This window comes from Musca domestica, unplaced genomic scaffold, assembly GCF_030504385.1.
Source record: "Musca domestica strain aabys unplaced genomic scaffold, Musca_domestica.polishedcontigs.V.1.1 20, whole genome shotgun sequence".
NCBI lineage: Eukaryota > Metazoa > Arthropoda > Insecta > Diptera > Muscidae > Musca > Musca domestica.
Genome location: NW_026712250.1, coordinates 9,509,737 through 9,524,886, shown reverse-complemented (window position 1 = coordinate 9,524,886; position 15,150 = coordinate 9,509,737). Strand labels below are relative to the sequence as shown.

General features: G+C 32.4%; 2 protein-coding genes across 2 annotated transcripts; both read left to right on the top strand.

The window, feature by feature from the left end:
- The first annotated feature begins 471 nt into the window (after positions 1 to 471).
- Positions 472 to 5,939, top strand: LOC131802284 (uncharacterized). Its single transcript, XM_059122256.1, has 5 exons — positions 472 to 622; positions 690 to 765; positions 841 to 929; positions 4,764 to 4,903; positions 5,796 to 5,939. The coding sequence occupies exons 1-5, from the start codon at positions 563 to 565 to the stop codon at positions 5,875 to 5,877; spliced, it is 447 nt and encodes a 148-aa protein (XP_058978239.1). The 5' UTR covers positions 472 to 562; the 3' UTR covers positions 5,878 to 5,939.
- Positions 5,940 to 7,419: 1,480 nt separating this feature from the next.
- Positions 7,420 to 14,738, top strand: LOC131802283 (uncharacterized). The gene is made up of 5 exons (XM_059122254.1): positions 7,420 to 7,789; positions 7,873 to 7,942; positions 8,035 to 8,123; positions 14,177 to 14,316; positions 14,639 to 14,738. The coding sequence occupies exons 1-5, from the start codon at positions 7,727 to 7,729 to the stop codon at positions 14,718 to 14,720; spliced, it is 444 nt and encodes a 147-aa protein (XP_058978237.1). The 5' UTR covers positions 7,420 to 7,726; the 3' UTR covers positions 14,721 to 14,738.
- The last annotated feature ends 412 nt before the right edge of the window (positions 14,739 to 15,150 follow it).

The window sequence follows — 15,150 nt, the reverse complement described above, 5'->3', positions numbered from 1 at the left end:
TTCATATTCATTTGTTATCAACTTCTCGACAAACGTTGTTCTGGTCCTCAATAATCCACCTACGAATTATTATTTTTCCAGTAATGTTCGAATAGAGGACCTCTACTCTCCATCGACGTAAATCACAGTAATTTGACATTTAGGCAGATGTGAACTATGAAAAAAATTCCATTAGTAAGACTTCTTGGTCCTAGAGAGCTCCTCCTATTATTTTTTGGACAATTTACAACACACGTGCTTTAATGATTGACGCCTGATCGTCATCAGCAATACTTAAATTCAACTTCCATCAAATGTTCTCAAATTAAACTTAAATATTCATTTGTTTTGTTTTTTTTTTTTTTTGTTTTTTGAAGTCCAATGACCGATTTTTGATCTTCTTTCATGCCACACAAAAATAACCAAGGCCAATTTGCAATTTCTTTAGAATATAAAAACCCCAACCGAAATAAACCAGTCTTTTTCGAAATTTCATAATTTTTTCAATTAGAAATCTATATAAAAATCAAGTTCATACTTGCCAGACAACAACAGTATTGAAATTCGTTTCAAAATAGCTGCAATGCAAACAGTTGCAATTTTATTTATTTTTTTAATTGGATTTCAAATTTGTAAGGCAGAGGTGGATTTTGAAAAAGAAATTCTAAAAAAAGTTGAGCCTGTAAAAAAATTGTTTTATTTTTTTTTAGGTTCAGGAATGGTGCAGCAAGGAGCCTTTGAAAAATGTCTTTCGCGTGTGTTCCCAAAAGACGGGTGTGGGAAAGGGTAAGCTATTTTTTCCAACCAAAAAAAGAGAACTGAATTATCGCGATATTCAAAATTTTGTTTTTTTTTTTGCAGCCGAAATATATCGAGTCATATATTTCCATCCACCACAAAGCTTTAATGAGAAATGCTTCCGGGCCTGTTCCATGATTGAATGCCAATACGTAAGTACAATGAGACAAAAAAATTGTAAAGAAATGGAAAAAGAGAAGTCCCATAATAAAATTGTGAAATAGAAGTCGTATTCACATAATTGGAGTATATCAGAATATAGATCCAAAATTCTTTGCCGAAAATAAAAATTGACTTGAAGGCACGACTTTGCCAAAGCGAAAATTTTAACGTGACGCTCAACTCAACGATCTATAAACAATTAGATGGCCTTTCATTTGGCGTTGCTTGGCAACTCTCACACATACTAACCACAGAGCGTAAGAGTGTGAGAGAGAGTTAGGCACTGCCTCATACACACTAACGTTACTTCTCAACTCTCACGCACTCTTACGCTCTTTGGTTCAGTTGCTGTTCAGACGGCAATGAATGAACACGCATCAAAATTACTTGAACATTTTTAACGATCTCAAAACGTTTTAAAAAAAATTTTAAAACATTTTTAATGATTTCAAAACGTTTTAAAAGAAAGATTACTGAAAAGTGTTTAATCTTAAGAAGATCATGCAGTTGTTTGAAAAGTGATTATAATAATGTATTTTCGGATCATATTTTGCCCAGATAAGTCCTGAAATACTGCTTGTCTTGTTGTTGTGTTTTTTTTTCTAAGCATAAACGAAGATTTTGTTGCGTTTCAGGAGTGGCTATCAAAAAGTTGACTTTTTGTTCATTTATAAAAATTAGTTCGAAGTGTGTAGTTTGAAATCGAATAAAAATATATATGGGAGCTATATCCAAATCGGAATCGATCTCGATAAAATTTGGCAAAGATATTTCTGAGCTGTATTTGATATATTTCCCTGAATATCATTGTTACGGAGTGCATATTACGGCTGCGGAGGACAAAAATAACAAATCGGATGAACAATATATATGGGAGCTATAGCTATATCTGAACCGATCTTCACCAAATTTGACATACTAGCTTCTAGACTCAATTCGGTCGTATGTGCCAAATTCCATTCCATTTGGACAAATACTAGACGTTTGGTGCACAATAAAAGGCAAATCGGACGAAGTTATATATGGGAGCTATATCCAAATCGGAATCGATCTTCATCAAATTTGGCATACCAGCTTCTAGACTCAATTCGGTTGTATGTGCCAAATTCCATCCCATTTGGACAAATATTAGACGTTTGGTGCACAATAAAAGCTGAATCGGACGAAGTTATATATGGGAGCTATATCCAAATCTGAACCGATCTCGATAAAATTTGGCAAAGATATTTCTGAGCTATATTTGGTATATTTCCCCAAATATTGTTGTTATAGAGTTCATATTACGACTATGGAGGACAAAAATAACAAATCGGATGAATAATATATACGGGAGCTATAGCTATATCTGCACCGATTTCGATCAACTTTGGCATACTAGCTTCTAGACTCAATTCGGTCGTAAGTGCCAAATTCCATTCCATTTGGACAAATATTAGAAGTTTGGTGCACAATAAAAGGTAAATCGGACGAAGTTATATGTGGGAGCTATATCCAAATATGAACCGATCTTTACTTAATTTGACATACTAGCTTCTAGGCTCAATTCGGTCGCAAGTGCCAAATTTCATCCCATTTGGGCAAATATTAGACGTTTGGTGCACAATCAAAGGTAAATCGGACGAAGTTATATGTGGGAGCTATATCCAAATCTGAACCGATCTCGATAAAATTTAGCAAATGTATTTCTGAGCTGTATGTGATATATTTCCTTGAATATCGTTGTTACGGAGTGCATATTACGGCTGCGGAGGACAAAAATAATAAATCGGATGAAAAATATGTATCGGAACTATAGCTATATCTGAACCGATTTCGATCAAATTTGGCATACTTATTTTCAGACCTAATGTGGTTGTATGTGCAAAATTCCATACTATTCGGGCTGATATTACACGTTTGGTGCACAATAAAAGGTAAATCGGACGAAGATATATATGGGAGCTATATCTAAATTTTGACCGATTTTCTCCGATTTCATTAGGGTTCGTCCTTGGGCCAAACAAAGGAATTGTGCAAAATCTGCATCTGGATCGGGCAATAAATGCGACCTGCATTTTGTTTACAAAAATACATGGACAGACGGATAGACGGACGGAGGGACATGCATAAATCGACTCAGAATGTAATTCTATGCAGATCATCAAAAGGAACTATGGTTCCATCTCGTTTCCTTTTGTCTGTTACAAACATATGCACAAAGACATAATAACCTGACCACCTTGTGGTGTAGGCTATAAAAAGGATAGCAAAAAAAAATTCCGTTCAACGAAAAAAAAGGTCTGCATGCCTTCGATATTTCGGTACAGCAAAATGAGACAAAACTCAAATAATTTGTACGTATAGAAAATTCTCCTTCGGTTATAAATACTTATATAAATTTCTGATAACCTAATTCCAGAAGGAGATAATTGTAAGAAACCGGTGGTGGATGATCCGCAGATTTTTTAAGAAAATTTTGCCTGACAATACAGCTGGAAAGGATCAAGCCTAGAAAAAGTGGTTTTTAGTGACGATCATAAAAGTTAGGCTCGTAAACGATCATAAAATGACAAATAAAAATGCAGGTAAATTCGGCCGTAGGCTGTAGTACCTATAACGAATTTTAAATAGGAAACTTCGGCGAATAATGTCCCTAAAATCGTAGAAATATCGAATATTGGGAGGTACCGTTGTATGTGGGCTATACGATTTCGTGAACCTATCTCTTCTAGGGGCTAAAGTGCTTAGACAGGACTTCTAGTATGAATTTTTAGATTCTAGAAAAATGTAGCTAAAATCATCAAAATACCGAATATCAGGGGTATCGTTATCGTGGACCGATATACCTGAGTTTTGTTTTATGTGAGCACATACCTTGCGGTCTATCTCACAGTGGTCTTAGCGCCGGGTGAATACAATGCGTCTGCCCCACAAAAATGAGTACCAATTCGCTCGCACGTTATTTGGACGCGGTCGCCTCCTTGGTTAGGAGCGGAGCCTATCTAAACTCCTGCCTTTTTATGGGTCAGGCACCCGGTTGGTAATGCAACTCCACATTCGAGCAACACACTCTTCCCGCGATTTGGGTTTAAACCACAGCCACCGCGATGCTCCCACCAGGGTGGCTAACATCGAAGACCTAGGGGCACCTGGCACCTGCCGTACCAGAATATAGCCTCCGGTCAGGCTTCGTAGCAATGCTACTACCAGTTGAACTTCAAACAGTCCGGGACTGGTCAGCCACCACCAACAGAAAATCAGCAGAGAACACGCACTCAAAGCATGACAATTAACATGCTGTCCTCACGAACTGCACAATGGGTCCACTGGGACCGCAGCAACGGACTACACAACATAAACAGGACTACCCTCACGGATAGATAGATACACAACATTCACAGAGGAACCCCAGCAATCATCCCAAAGGTCCAAGGACCAAACCGGCCCACCTCCACTATGTGCGGGGACCCCCTCCACTAAGTCTTCTCCTTCTACTAATTACTTCACGCGCAAAATTACTTAAACATCTAAATGTCCGATCGTCTTCAAGCACCCTACTAAAATCCCACCCCGGCCCTCCTCGTGGACCGATATAGCCCATCTTTGAACTTGACCTGCCTGTAGATGAAAGTCTGATCTGTGCAAAATTTTAGCTTCCTAAATCGTCGCGCTAAATCGTCTAGGAATTTTATGCCGATCAAAAAATTTGTAAAATTATTATTTCGATGAGTTACAAATGGAAGGACGAACTTAATATACCCTCCATACTACGTATGGCGGAGGATATAAAAAAGCAAACATTATTTTTTGACCTTCAACCTCACATTTATTTTCTTATTTTCCAGTACAATGTCGACGGAACTCTCAAACATGACACAGCGCACAGGGTTGCCAAGGTACTGTCTGCCGGTGATCTTTTCAAATATGAACTGGTGAAGAGGGTCGTTTCGCACTGTTTACACACAGCGCCGCTACATAATAATGTGTGAGTAATATTTATGGAAATTTCATAATACACCAATTTTTTATACCCTCCACCATGGGTAGGAGGGTATATTAACTTTGTCATTCCGTTTGTAACACCTCTAAATATTCGTCGTAGACCCCATAAAGTATATATATTCATAATCAGCATAAAATTCTAAGACGATTTAGCGATGTCCGTCTGTCTGTCTGTCTGTCTGTCTGTCTGTCTGTCTGTCTGTCCGTCTGTCTGTCTGTCTGTTGAAATCACGATAGAGCCCACATTATTTGACGTAGACCTTTGAAATTTGGCACAAGTGTGTGTATTGTCCCTAGGATGGTTGGTATTGAAAATGAGATATATCGGTCCACGTTCTGGTATAGTCCCCATATAACGGTACCTCCCGATATTCGGTATTTTGATGATTTATGCCACATTTTTTCACGGATTTATCTGAAAATTGGTATTTGTAGGTCATGACGGGTCCCTGAGCGTGTGGCAAAACATTGCATGTATAGGTCCACGTTTTGGTATAGCCCCCATATAACGGTACCTACCGATATTCGGTATTTTGATGATTTATGCCACATTTTTTCACGGATTTGTGTAAAAGTTGGTATTTGTGGGTCATAATGGGTCCTAGCTCGTGTGGCGAAACATTGTAATTATAGGTGCACGTGTTGGTGTAGCCCCTATATAACGGTACCTCCCGATATTCGCATTTTAATGTTTTTTGCCACATTTTTTCTAATGTTCTTTTACCCTAGGGTGGAGGGTATTAAAAGTTTGGCCCGGCCGAACTTAATTTTTTTTTTACTTGTTTAAAATTGATTTTGATTCGGGCGCCATTGAGATTCCGTAGTTATCGACAAGATTTATAGAAACTAATATTTTTGAATTTTTCTGTTTTTAGTTGCGATACCACCGAAGCTTTTATCCAATGTTTTGTCACACTTTCCCCCGTCAAAGTGTCACTGGACAGGGCATTGCCATGAGACGGAATTTGGAGAAGATAAAAAGTGATTTTACAAAAAAAAAAAAAAAAAAAAAAAAAAAAAAAAATCGACAAAATAATTGTTTTTATTCGGGGTGTAAAAATTGGGGCATCTGGTATTTTAAGTTCGTGGCTGATGATGAATAAATTCCAATTGGGGGTTCCCGTTATATTTTCTTTTGGAATTTTTTACTTGTTCGCCATTAAACGCAAACGGCGAAGGGCATATTCAAAGGGAAAGATATTGTTAAAGAATAAAGTCACCATACACCTTACGATTTTAAGATTTTGGCCAATAGGCAATTCTAACTAAAATCAATTTTAGGTTTATACTTAAAGCATAAACACCAGGTTTATTCAAAATATAGTAATAAAAATATTGGAAATATAATGTAAATTCGAAACGTGAAATAAACGGTGAATAATGTAGCTAAAATCATCAAAATACCGCATATAGGGAGGTACCGTTATATCGGAGCTATACGAAGACGTGGACCTGCATAGACAACTCTCTGTCACTGGCTGTGGCATCTCAAAGACATCTCAAACAATTTCGTTGAATATTGTAACTAAAATCGTCAAAATACCGAATATAGGGACGTACTGATATATAGGGCCTATACGAAGGCCTGGACCTGCATAGACAATTTTCTGTTACAGACTGCCATTACGAACTCTAAATACGTAATTTAAAACTACTCCGGCGAATAATGACGCTTAAATCAAATCAAAATACCGAATATAGGGAGGTACCGTTACATGGGGGCTATACGAAGACGTGGACCTGCACATACAATTTTCTATCTTAGGATGTAGTATCCACTACGAACTTCAAATACCAAATATGAAACAATACCGGTGAATAATGTCGCTTAAATCAAATCAAAATACCGATTATTGGGAGGTACCGTTATATCGGAGCTATACGAAGACGTGGACCTGCACATATAATTTTCTGTCATAGGCTGTAGTATCCACTACGAACTTCAAATACCAAATATGAAACAATTCCGTCGAATAATGACGCTTAAATCAAATCAAAATACCGATTATAGGGAGGTGCCGGTAGGTATGGGAGCTATACGAAGACGTGGACCTGCACAGACAATTTTCTATCTTAGGATGTAGTATCCACTACGAACTTCCGATGCGAAATTTGAAACAATTCTGGTGAATAATGTCGCCAAAATCATCAAAATACCGATTATTGGGAGGTAGCGTTATATGGGGGCTATACGAAGACGTGGACCTATATGACTCATTTTCTGTCTTAGGATGTAGTATCCGTTATGAATTTTAAATATCAAATTTGAAACAATTCCGGTGAATAATGTCGCTAAAATCATCAAAATACCGAATATCGGGAGGTACCGTTATATGGTGGCTATACCAAAATGTCGACTTACATGGCCCATTTACAATACCAAATGTCCTGCAGACATAGTACACATTTGAGTAAAAATTTATCAACCTACTTCATTTCGTTCGGAAGCTAGAGTGATTTCCACAGACGGACGGACATTGATAAATCGACATAGAATTATATTCTGATCAAGAATATATATACTTTGTGGGGTCTAAAATGTATATAAATGGAATGACAAACATAATATACCTTCCATACTATGGTGCAGGGTATAAAAAATACAATTTTTGCAATATTTTGTGTTCTCCCTAAACATGTTCCACTGTATTCTATGACAGATACACAACTTCGTCTGATTTATTAATTGTAAAATCAAGAACAGAACACATAATAACCAGTCCACAATTAAATATAAAATCTATAAAAATCAAATAAGTAATGGCAATGGTATAACAGTATTAGAAGAGATTCCGAAATTACCACAATGTCGAAATTAATCGGAATTTTATTCATAGTTGTAGTTGTGCTGCAGAGAGCCCCGGCGCAGGTTTGAATTCAATGCAAAATTGAATTTAAATTTTTTTAATTTTGAAAATTTTATTTGTTTTTTTTTTTTTAATGACTTCCTAGGAATTTTGTGGCAAAGAACGTCTAAAGGATTCAATACGCCGCTGTGCCATCTCACATCGGGTGGGTCAAGGTGGGTTGGAATTTTGTGGAAAATATTTTTGGAATATATTTTTTGAATTTTGAAAATTTGATATTAATGTCATGTGTTTTTGTTGTTTACAGCGGAAATCTTGCGTCTCATCTATGGCCGTCCCTCACACAGTGGCCGGGAGAAATGTTTTAGAGCCTGTTCCATAATTGAGTGTCGTTTTGTGAGTAGATATATTATTTTATTAAAAAAATCAATTTAAAAATCAAATAATTTAAAAAAATATTTTCAAAACCTGGAAAAAGTGAAAATTTGGACACGGATTGGTTACGTGTTGAATTATCAGTACCAAAAAGACAGGACATAATTTTCAATTTTAATACATACATTTTGAATATAATTTTTATAGAAACTATTGCACCTAGGTATACGGTTTCTTTTGAGATGTATAGTGAAATTTTGTTTAGAATAATTCTTCGTTTTACACTTTTCGTCTAAAACGAGATTTTATGTTACTTTCAGGCGTCAACTCGAAAAAAGTCCGAAAGAAAATTGATAAAAAAATTAAGGGAATATTTTCGTTTTTTTTTTTGGAAGATTAATGCAAATATTTTTTTGATATGCAATGGAAATAGAAATTTCTTTTCTTTGGTGACTTATAGTAAAATTTGATGAAGAATATTTTAGTCTTTAAAATATTTTCCAAAAATGGAGTATTAACGAAGATATTGGCTTGAAATTGAAACGTGTTAAATTAACAGAAAAAAAACCCAAACGCATAATTTTCACACTGGTGCATAAATTTTGAATATAATTTTCATAGAAACTATTGCACCTAGACATATGGTTTATTCTGAGATTTATAGTAAAATCTTGTGCAGAATATTTCTCCCCTTAACACCTTTTGGCTAAAATAATATTTTATGTTACTTTCAGGCGACAACTCGAAAAAAGTCCGAAAGAAAATTGATCAAAAAATTAGGAAATATTTTTGAATTTTTTTTCGGAAGATTAATGCAAATATTTTTTTGATATGCAATGGAAATAGACATTTCTTTTCTTTGGGGACCTATAGTAAAATTTGATGGAGAATGTTTTTGTCTTTAAAATATTTTCCAAAAATGGAGTATTAACGAAGATATTGACTTAGAATGGAAACGTGTTAAATTAACAGTAAAAAAAACGCAAACACGTAATATTCAAATTTAGTGCATATATTAAGAGTATAATTTACTTATATACTATTGTACCTAGACATATGGTCTATTCTGAGATTTATAGTGAAATCTTGTGTAGAATATATCTTCTTTTAACCCCTTCTGCCTAAAATGAAGTTTTATGTTACTTACTTCAACTCGAAAAAAGTCTGGTGAAAAATTGGTCAAAAAAATTAAGGGAATATTTTCGTTTTTTTTTTTTTCGGAATATTGATGCAAATATTTTTTTGATATGCAACGGAAATATACATTTCTTTTCTTCGGTGACTTATAATGAAATTTGATGTAGAATATTTCTTCTTTTAAAAAGTTTCCAAAAAAGTGAGGTATTAGAGAAGATATTGACTTAGAATCGAAACGTGCTAAATTAACAGTACCAAAAAGACAGGACATAATTTTCACATTTAGTGCATACATTTTGAAAATAATTGCAATAGTTTCTGCACCTAGACATATGGTTTATTCTGAGATTTATAGTAGAATTTGGTGTAGAATATATCTTCCTTTAACACCTTCTGCCTAAAATGAAATTTGATGTTACTTTCAGGCGTCAACTTGAAAAAAGTCCAAAAAGAAAATTGATCAAAAAATTAGGAAATATTTTTGATTTTTTTTTTCGGAAGATTAATGCAAATATTTTTTTGATATGCAATGGAAACATACATTTCTTTTCTTCGGTGACTTATAATGAAATTTTATGTAGAACATTTCTTCCTTTAAAAAGTTTCCCAAATAGTGAAGTATTAGGGAAGATTTTGGGTTAGAATGGAAACGTGTTAAATTAACAGAAAAAAAAAACGCAAACACATAATTTTCACATTTTGTGCATAAATTTTGAATATAATTTTCATAGAAACTATTGTATCTAGACATATGGTCTATTCTGAGATTTATAGTAGAATTTGGTGTAGAATATTTCTTTCTTTAACACCTTCTGGCTAAAATAATATTTTATGTTACTTTCAGGTGTCAATTCAAAAAAAGTCCAAGAAAAAATTGATCAAAAAATTAAGGGAATATTTTTGGTTTTTTTTTTGTGGAACATTAATGCAAATATTTTTTTGATAAGCAATGGAAAGATATATTTTCTTTGGTGACATATAATGAAATTTGATGTAGAATATTTCTTCCTTTAAAAAGTTTCCCAAATAGTGAAGTATTAGGGAAAATTTTGGCTTAGAATGGTGACGGCTTAAATTAACAGTAGAAAACGCAAGCATATAACTTTCACATTTTGTGCATAAATTTTGAATATAAATTTCATAGAAACTATTGCACCTAGGTAAATAGTCTATTCTGAGATTTATAGTAGAATTTGGTGCAGAATATTTCTTTCTTTATCACCTTCTGGCTAAAATGAAATTTAATGTTACTTTTAGGCGTCAACTCGAAAAAAGTCCGAAAGAAAATTGATGAAAAATTAGGAAACATTTTTGTATTTTTTTCGGAAGACTAATGCAAATATTTTTTTGATATGCAATGGAAATATACATTTCTTTTCTTCGGTGACTTATAATGAAAGTTGATGTAGAAAATATCTTCCTTTAAAGTGTTTCCCAAATAGTGTAGTATAAGGGAAGATTTTGACTTAGAATGGAAACGTGTTAAATTAACAGTAAAAAAACGCAAACACATAATTTTCACATTTTGTGCATATATTTAGAGTATAATTTACTTATATACTATTGTATCTAGACATATGGTCTGTTCTGAGATTTATAGTAGAATTTAGTGTAGAATATTCTTTCCTTTAACACCTTCTGGCTAAAATGAAATTTTATGTCACTTCCAGGCGTCAACTCGAAAAAAGTTCGGGGAAAAATTAGAAAATATCAAAAAATTAGAAAATATTTTTGGATTTTTTTCGTAAAATTAATGCAAATATTTTTCTGATACGCAATGGAAATAGAGATTTCTTTCTTTTGGTGATCTATAGTAAAATTTGATGGAGAATATTTTTGTCTTTGACGCCATCCTTCAGAAGTGATGCCTTATTGCAGATTTTTACCCAAACTAAAACATAGTACGATTTTAACCCTAAAATGTGTTTTATATACGAATTCCTGGTGTGTTTTATATACGATTTAGACCTTTGGTGCCTTCTAGGACCCATAGTAGAATTTTATGACAATTATTTTTGTGGAATATTTTAAGTTTCTACGATTCCGTTTAAAGGGAGTTTTTAGCTATATTTTTAAAAAAAGGACCAAAAAGACCCCTTTCTTGGCCCGCTTGAGGGTTAATATGTTCTAGCAAAATATTCCCCGTATTTTTATCTGCAATATTGCCAAAGACCCTATATACCTAAAATGTACGGATTTCGAGGAAAATTTAATCCGAAAATTTTCAAAAGCGTTGACGAGGAGGGAACTTGCCCCCTCTATTTAGGTTACTTTACGATGTAAACTTTCAAAACGCCGATACGTGTGTCTTCTTTTTTTAAGCTCTTCTCTCAAAATCTGATGGGTTTTTTTCGTAATTGTTAAAAAATTGAATTTTGTCCCACAGTGTTATAAGACTGATACTGACAATTGTGCTGACGTCTATGAGAACATAGTTAAAAAGTAGCCGGAAAAAGGCATAGTTTTTTATAATTCGTTTATATTAATTTGTTATTTTTTTTAACAGATCCCTGAAGATGATTATCGAAGATTAAGGAAACATAGAAAAAAAATTTTAAAATTGGATGATGCTTAAAAAATGCTCTTTGAAAAATCCGCGGTCGAAAATCGTATAATCCTTGAAAAATATTGCTTGAAAAAAATTTTTTTTCTTTAAAGATCCACATTGGAAAATTAGGTGATTCTGGGGAAATATTTCATAAAAAATCCACGTTTCGAAGTCCTTGAATTTTTTTTTTCTAAAAACTCCACGTTTCGAAGTCCTTAAGAAAATTTTTTTTAAATACCCAGAATTGCAATTTGGATGTTTTCTAAAAAATATTTCTTAAAAAATCCACATTTCGAAGTCTTTAAAAATATTTCTTAAAAAAATCCACGTTTCAAAGTCCTTAAAATTTTTTCTTAAATATCCACAATTCTAATTTGGATGTTCTTTAAAAAATATTTCTTAAAAAATCAATGTTTCAAAGTCCTAAAAAATATAAAAGTCCTTAGAAAAATATTTCTTAAAAATTCACGTTTGGAAGTTGGACGTTCCTTAAAAAAATGTTTCTTAAAAATCCACGTTTGGAAGTTAGACGTTCCTCAAAAAATATTTCTTAAAAATCCACGTTTGGAAGTTGGACGTTTCTTAAAAAAATATTTCTTAAAAATCCACGTTTCAAAGTCCTTAAAAAAATATTTCTTAAAAATCCACGTTTTTTTCTAGAAATCAACGTTGAATTTTCCTACAAAAAATATATATTTTTTAAAAATCCACTTTGGATTTTCCTGAATTTTTTTTAATCCACGTTGGATTTTACTAAAAAAACAAAATTAAAAAATCCACGTTGGATTTTTAAATTTTAAAAAATTTTGCGTTTCTAAGTCCTTAAAAAATATATTTTTTTTAAAATCCACGTCGGATTCTTTAAAAATCCACGTTGGATTTTTGAAAGTTGAATATTTCTTAAAAAAATATTTCTCAAAAAATCCTTGAAAATTATTCCTCGAAAGATCCACCTTTGAAGATTGGTTAATCCTACGGAAATAGTTCTCAGTAGAAGACCGGTTGAAAATTGGAGGTTCCTTAAAAAATATTTCTCCAAAAATCCACGTTTCAAAATTCTTAGAAAAATATTTCTTAAAAAATCTACGTTTCAAAGTCCTTAGAAAAACATTTTTTTAAAAATCCACGTTTGGATGTTCATTAAAAATATATTTCTAAAAAAATCCATGCTTCAAAGTTCCGAAAAAAATATTTCTTAAAAAATCCACGTTTCAAAGTCCTTAAGAAAATATTTCTAAAAAAATCCACGTTTCAAAGTCCTTAGAAAATTATTTTTTTAAAAATCCACGTTTCAAAGTCCTTAGAAAATTATTTTTTTAAAAATCCACGTTTCAAAGTCCTTAGAAAATTATTTTTTTAAAAATCCACGTTTGGATATTGGATGTTCATTAAAAAAAATATTTCTAAAAAAATCCACGTTTCAAATTTCTTAGAAAAATATTTTTTAAAAAATCTACGTTTCGAAGTCCTTAGAAAAATATTTCTTAAAAATCCACGTTTGGAAGTTGGACGTTCCTGAAAAAAATGTTTCTTAAAAAATCTACGTTTCAAAGTCCTTAAAAAAATATTTCCTAAAAATCCATGTTTGGAAGTTAAATGTTCCTTAAAAAATATTTCTTAAAAAATCCACGTTTCAAAGACCTTAAATAAATATTTCTTAAAAAATATTTTTTTTTTAAATCCACGTTGGATTTTCCTAAAAAAAATATATATTTTTTTTAAATTCACATTGGATTTTTCTAAAAAATATATTTTTTTTAACAAATCCAGGTTGGATTTTCCTAAATAATATTTTTTAAAAAATTTAATTTGAATTTTTTTTACAAAAAATATTTTTTTAAATTCAATTTGGATTTTTCGGTATTTTTTTAAAGATCCACATTGGATTTTCCTAAAAAAAAGTCCTAGAAAGTCCTTAAAAAATATTTTTTAAAAAAATTTTTGTTTAAAAATTCCATATTGGATTCTCCTAAAAAAAATATATATGTTTTAAAAAATCCACGTTTGAAAGTTGAAAAAATATTTCTCAAAAAATCCTTGGCCTCTAAAAATTATTTCTCAAAAGGTACGGAAATACTTCTTAGAAAATCGCCGGTTGAAAATATGATATTTCGTAAAAAATTATTTCTCAAAAAATCCAAGATCGAGTCGATCCTTACAAAATATTTCTCAAAAAAAAATCACATTTGAAGCTCAGATGATCCTTGAAAAAAATATCTCTCAAAAATTCAAATTTAATTTACGTTTTGAATTTTACCTTTGAAACTCAAATAGCCCTTAAAAATTGTCTCAAAAAAATCCACTTTTGTATATGAGAGGTCCTTGTGGCCTTTAAAAACAAAAAAAAAAAAAAAAACAAAAATTATTTAAGTTCTGCCCCCCTTTTTAGTTCAACATCGATGGAACCCTCAGGCAAGACACTCCCAATAGGATTGGCAATTATTTGGCCATTGGAAATCCCCAGAAGGCTCAACTGGTGCGAAAGTTGGCCAGCAATTGTTTGAAACATATACCACTGTATGGCAGTGTGTAAGTAGATTTGGAAATGGATAAAATCGGCTGAAAATGGTTATAACAAACTCGAGGTCTAATTTCTTGAATATTTTAAATTTCAGTATCGAAGTACGATGTCAAAAAAAAAAAAAAAAAAAAAAACAACAACAAAAACCTATAGACATTTGTAAAATACTAAATGATTTGGTTTTGCTAAGATAGATCGTTTCGAACCAAAAGTTCGTAATAGGCGTTTATTATTTATAACCGCTTGTTCGTTATAACCCTAGTCCACTGTATGGAGAATGATTTAAAAAAAAAATATTTTGTTTTAATTTTTTTATTCTTCATTTTTCAGTTGCGATACGGCAGAAGCTTTTATCCATTGCATGGTTTCAACTTCGCCCGTTCCTCTATCCCTAGATCAGGCTTTGAATTGATATTAAAAACAAAAAAAAAAAAATTTTGAATACAAAAATAAAAAATATTTTTAGACAAAAAAATCCTTACTTTTTTTTTTCAAGGAAGGTCTGCTCTCCGTCATCTCATATAAAAAAATTCTATTGAGAAGTAGGCCTCTGAAAAACTTGCTCGAATTTTTTCAAAGAGTGAAAATCACTCGAATTTGCGATATTTTCCTCGTTTTTGAGTGGTGCAAAATTCTTTCCAAATCAAGCAGATTCCACTCTTGCCGAACTTTCTGTTATGACAAATACCGTTGATGTATTTAAAGCTAGATAATAAACGGATAGAAGGATATCTTTGTTGGAGGCATATATAGGGCAACTAAAAGCAGATTTGCTTACATCGCAGAAGGCATTTATAACAACCGAAATCGAGGCTGATGAATTGATTGAAAAATTTCAATGT

Excerpts from the sequence above, each read along its gene's own strand:
- LOC131802284 (XM_059122256.1), top strand. The coding sequence starts at position 563 with ATGCAAACAGTTGCAATTTTATTTATTTTTTTAATTGGATTTCAAATT. Across the intron at positions 766-840 it reads AAAGACGGGTGTGGGAAAGG|CCGAAATATATCGAGTCATA; the intron begins GTAAGCTATTTT and ends TTTTTTTTGCAG. Across the intron at positions 4,904-5,795 it reads GCGCCGCTACATAATAATGT|TTGCGATACCACCGAAGCTT; the intron begins GTGAGTAATATT and ends TTCTGTTTTTAG.
- LOC131802283 (XM_059122254.1), top strand. The coding sequence starts at position 7,727 with ATGTCGAAATTAATCGGAATTTTATTCATAGTTGTAGTTGTGCTGCAG. Across the intron at positions 7,943-8,034 it reads CTCACATCGGGTGGGTCAAG|CGGAAATCTTGCGTCTCATC; the intron begins GTGGGTTGGAAT and ends TGTTGTTTACAG. Across the intron at positions 8,124-14,176 it reads CCATAATTGAGTGTCGTTTT|TTCAACATCGATGGAACCCT; the intron begins GTGAGTAGATAT and ends CCCCCTTTTTAG.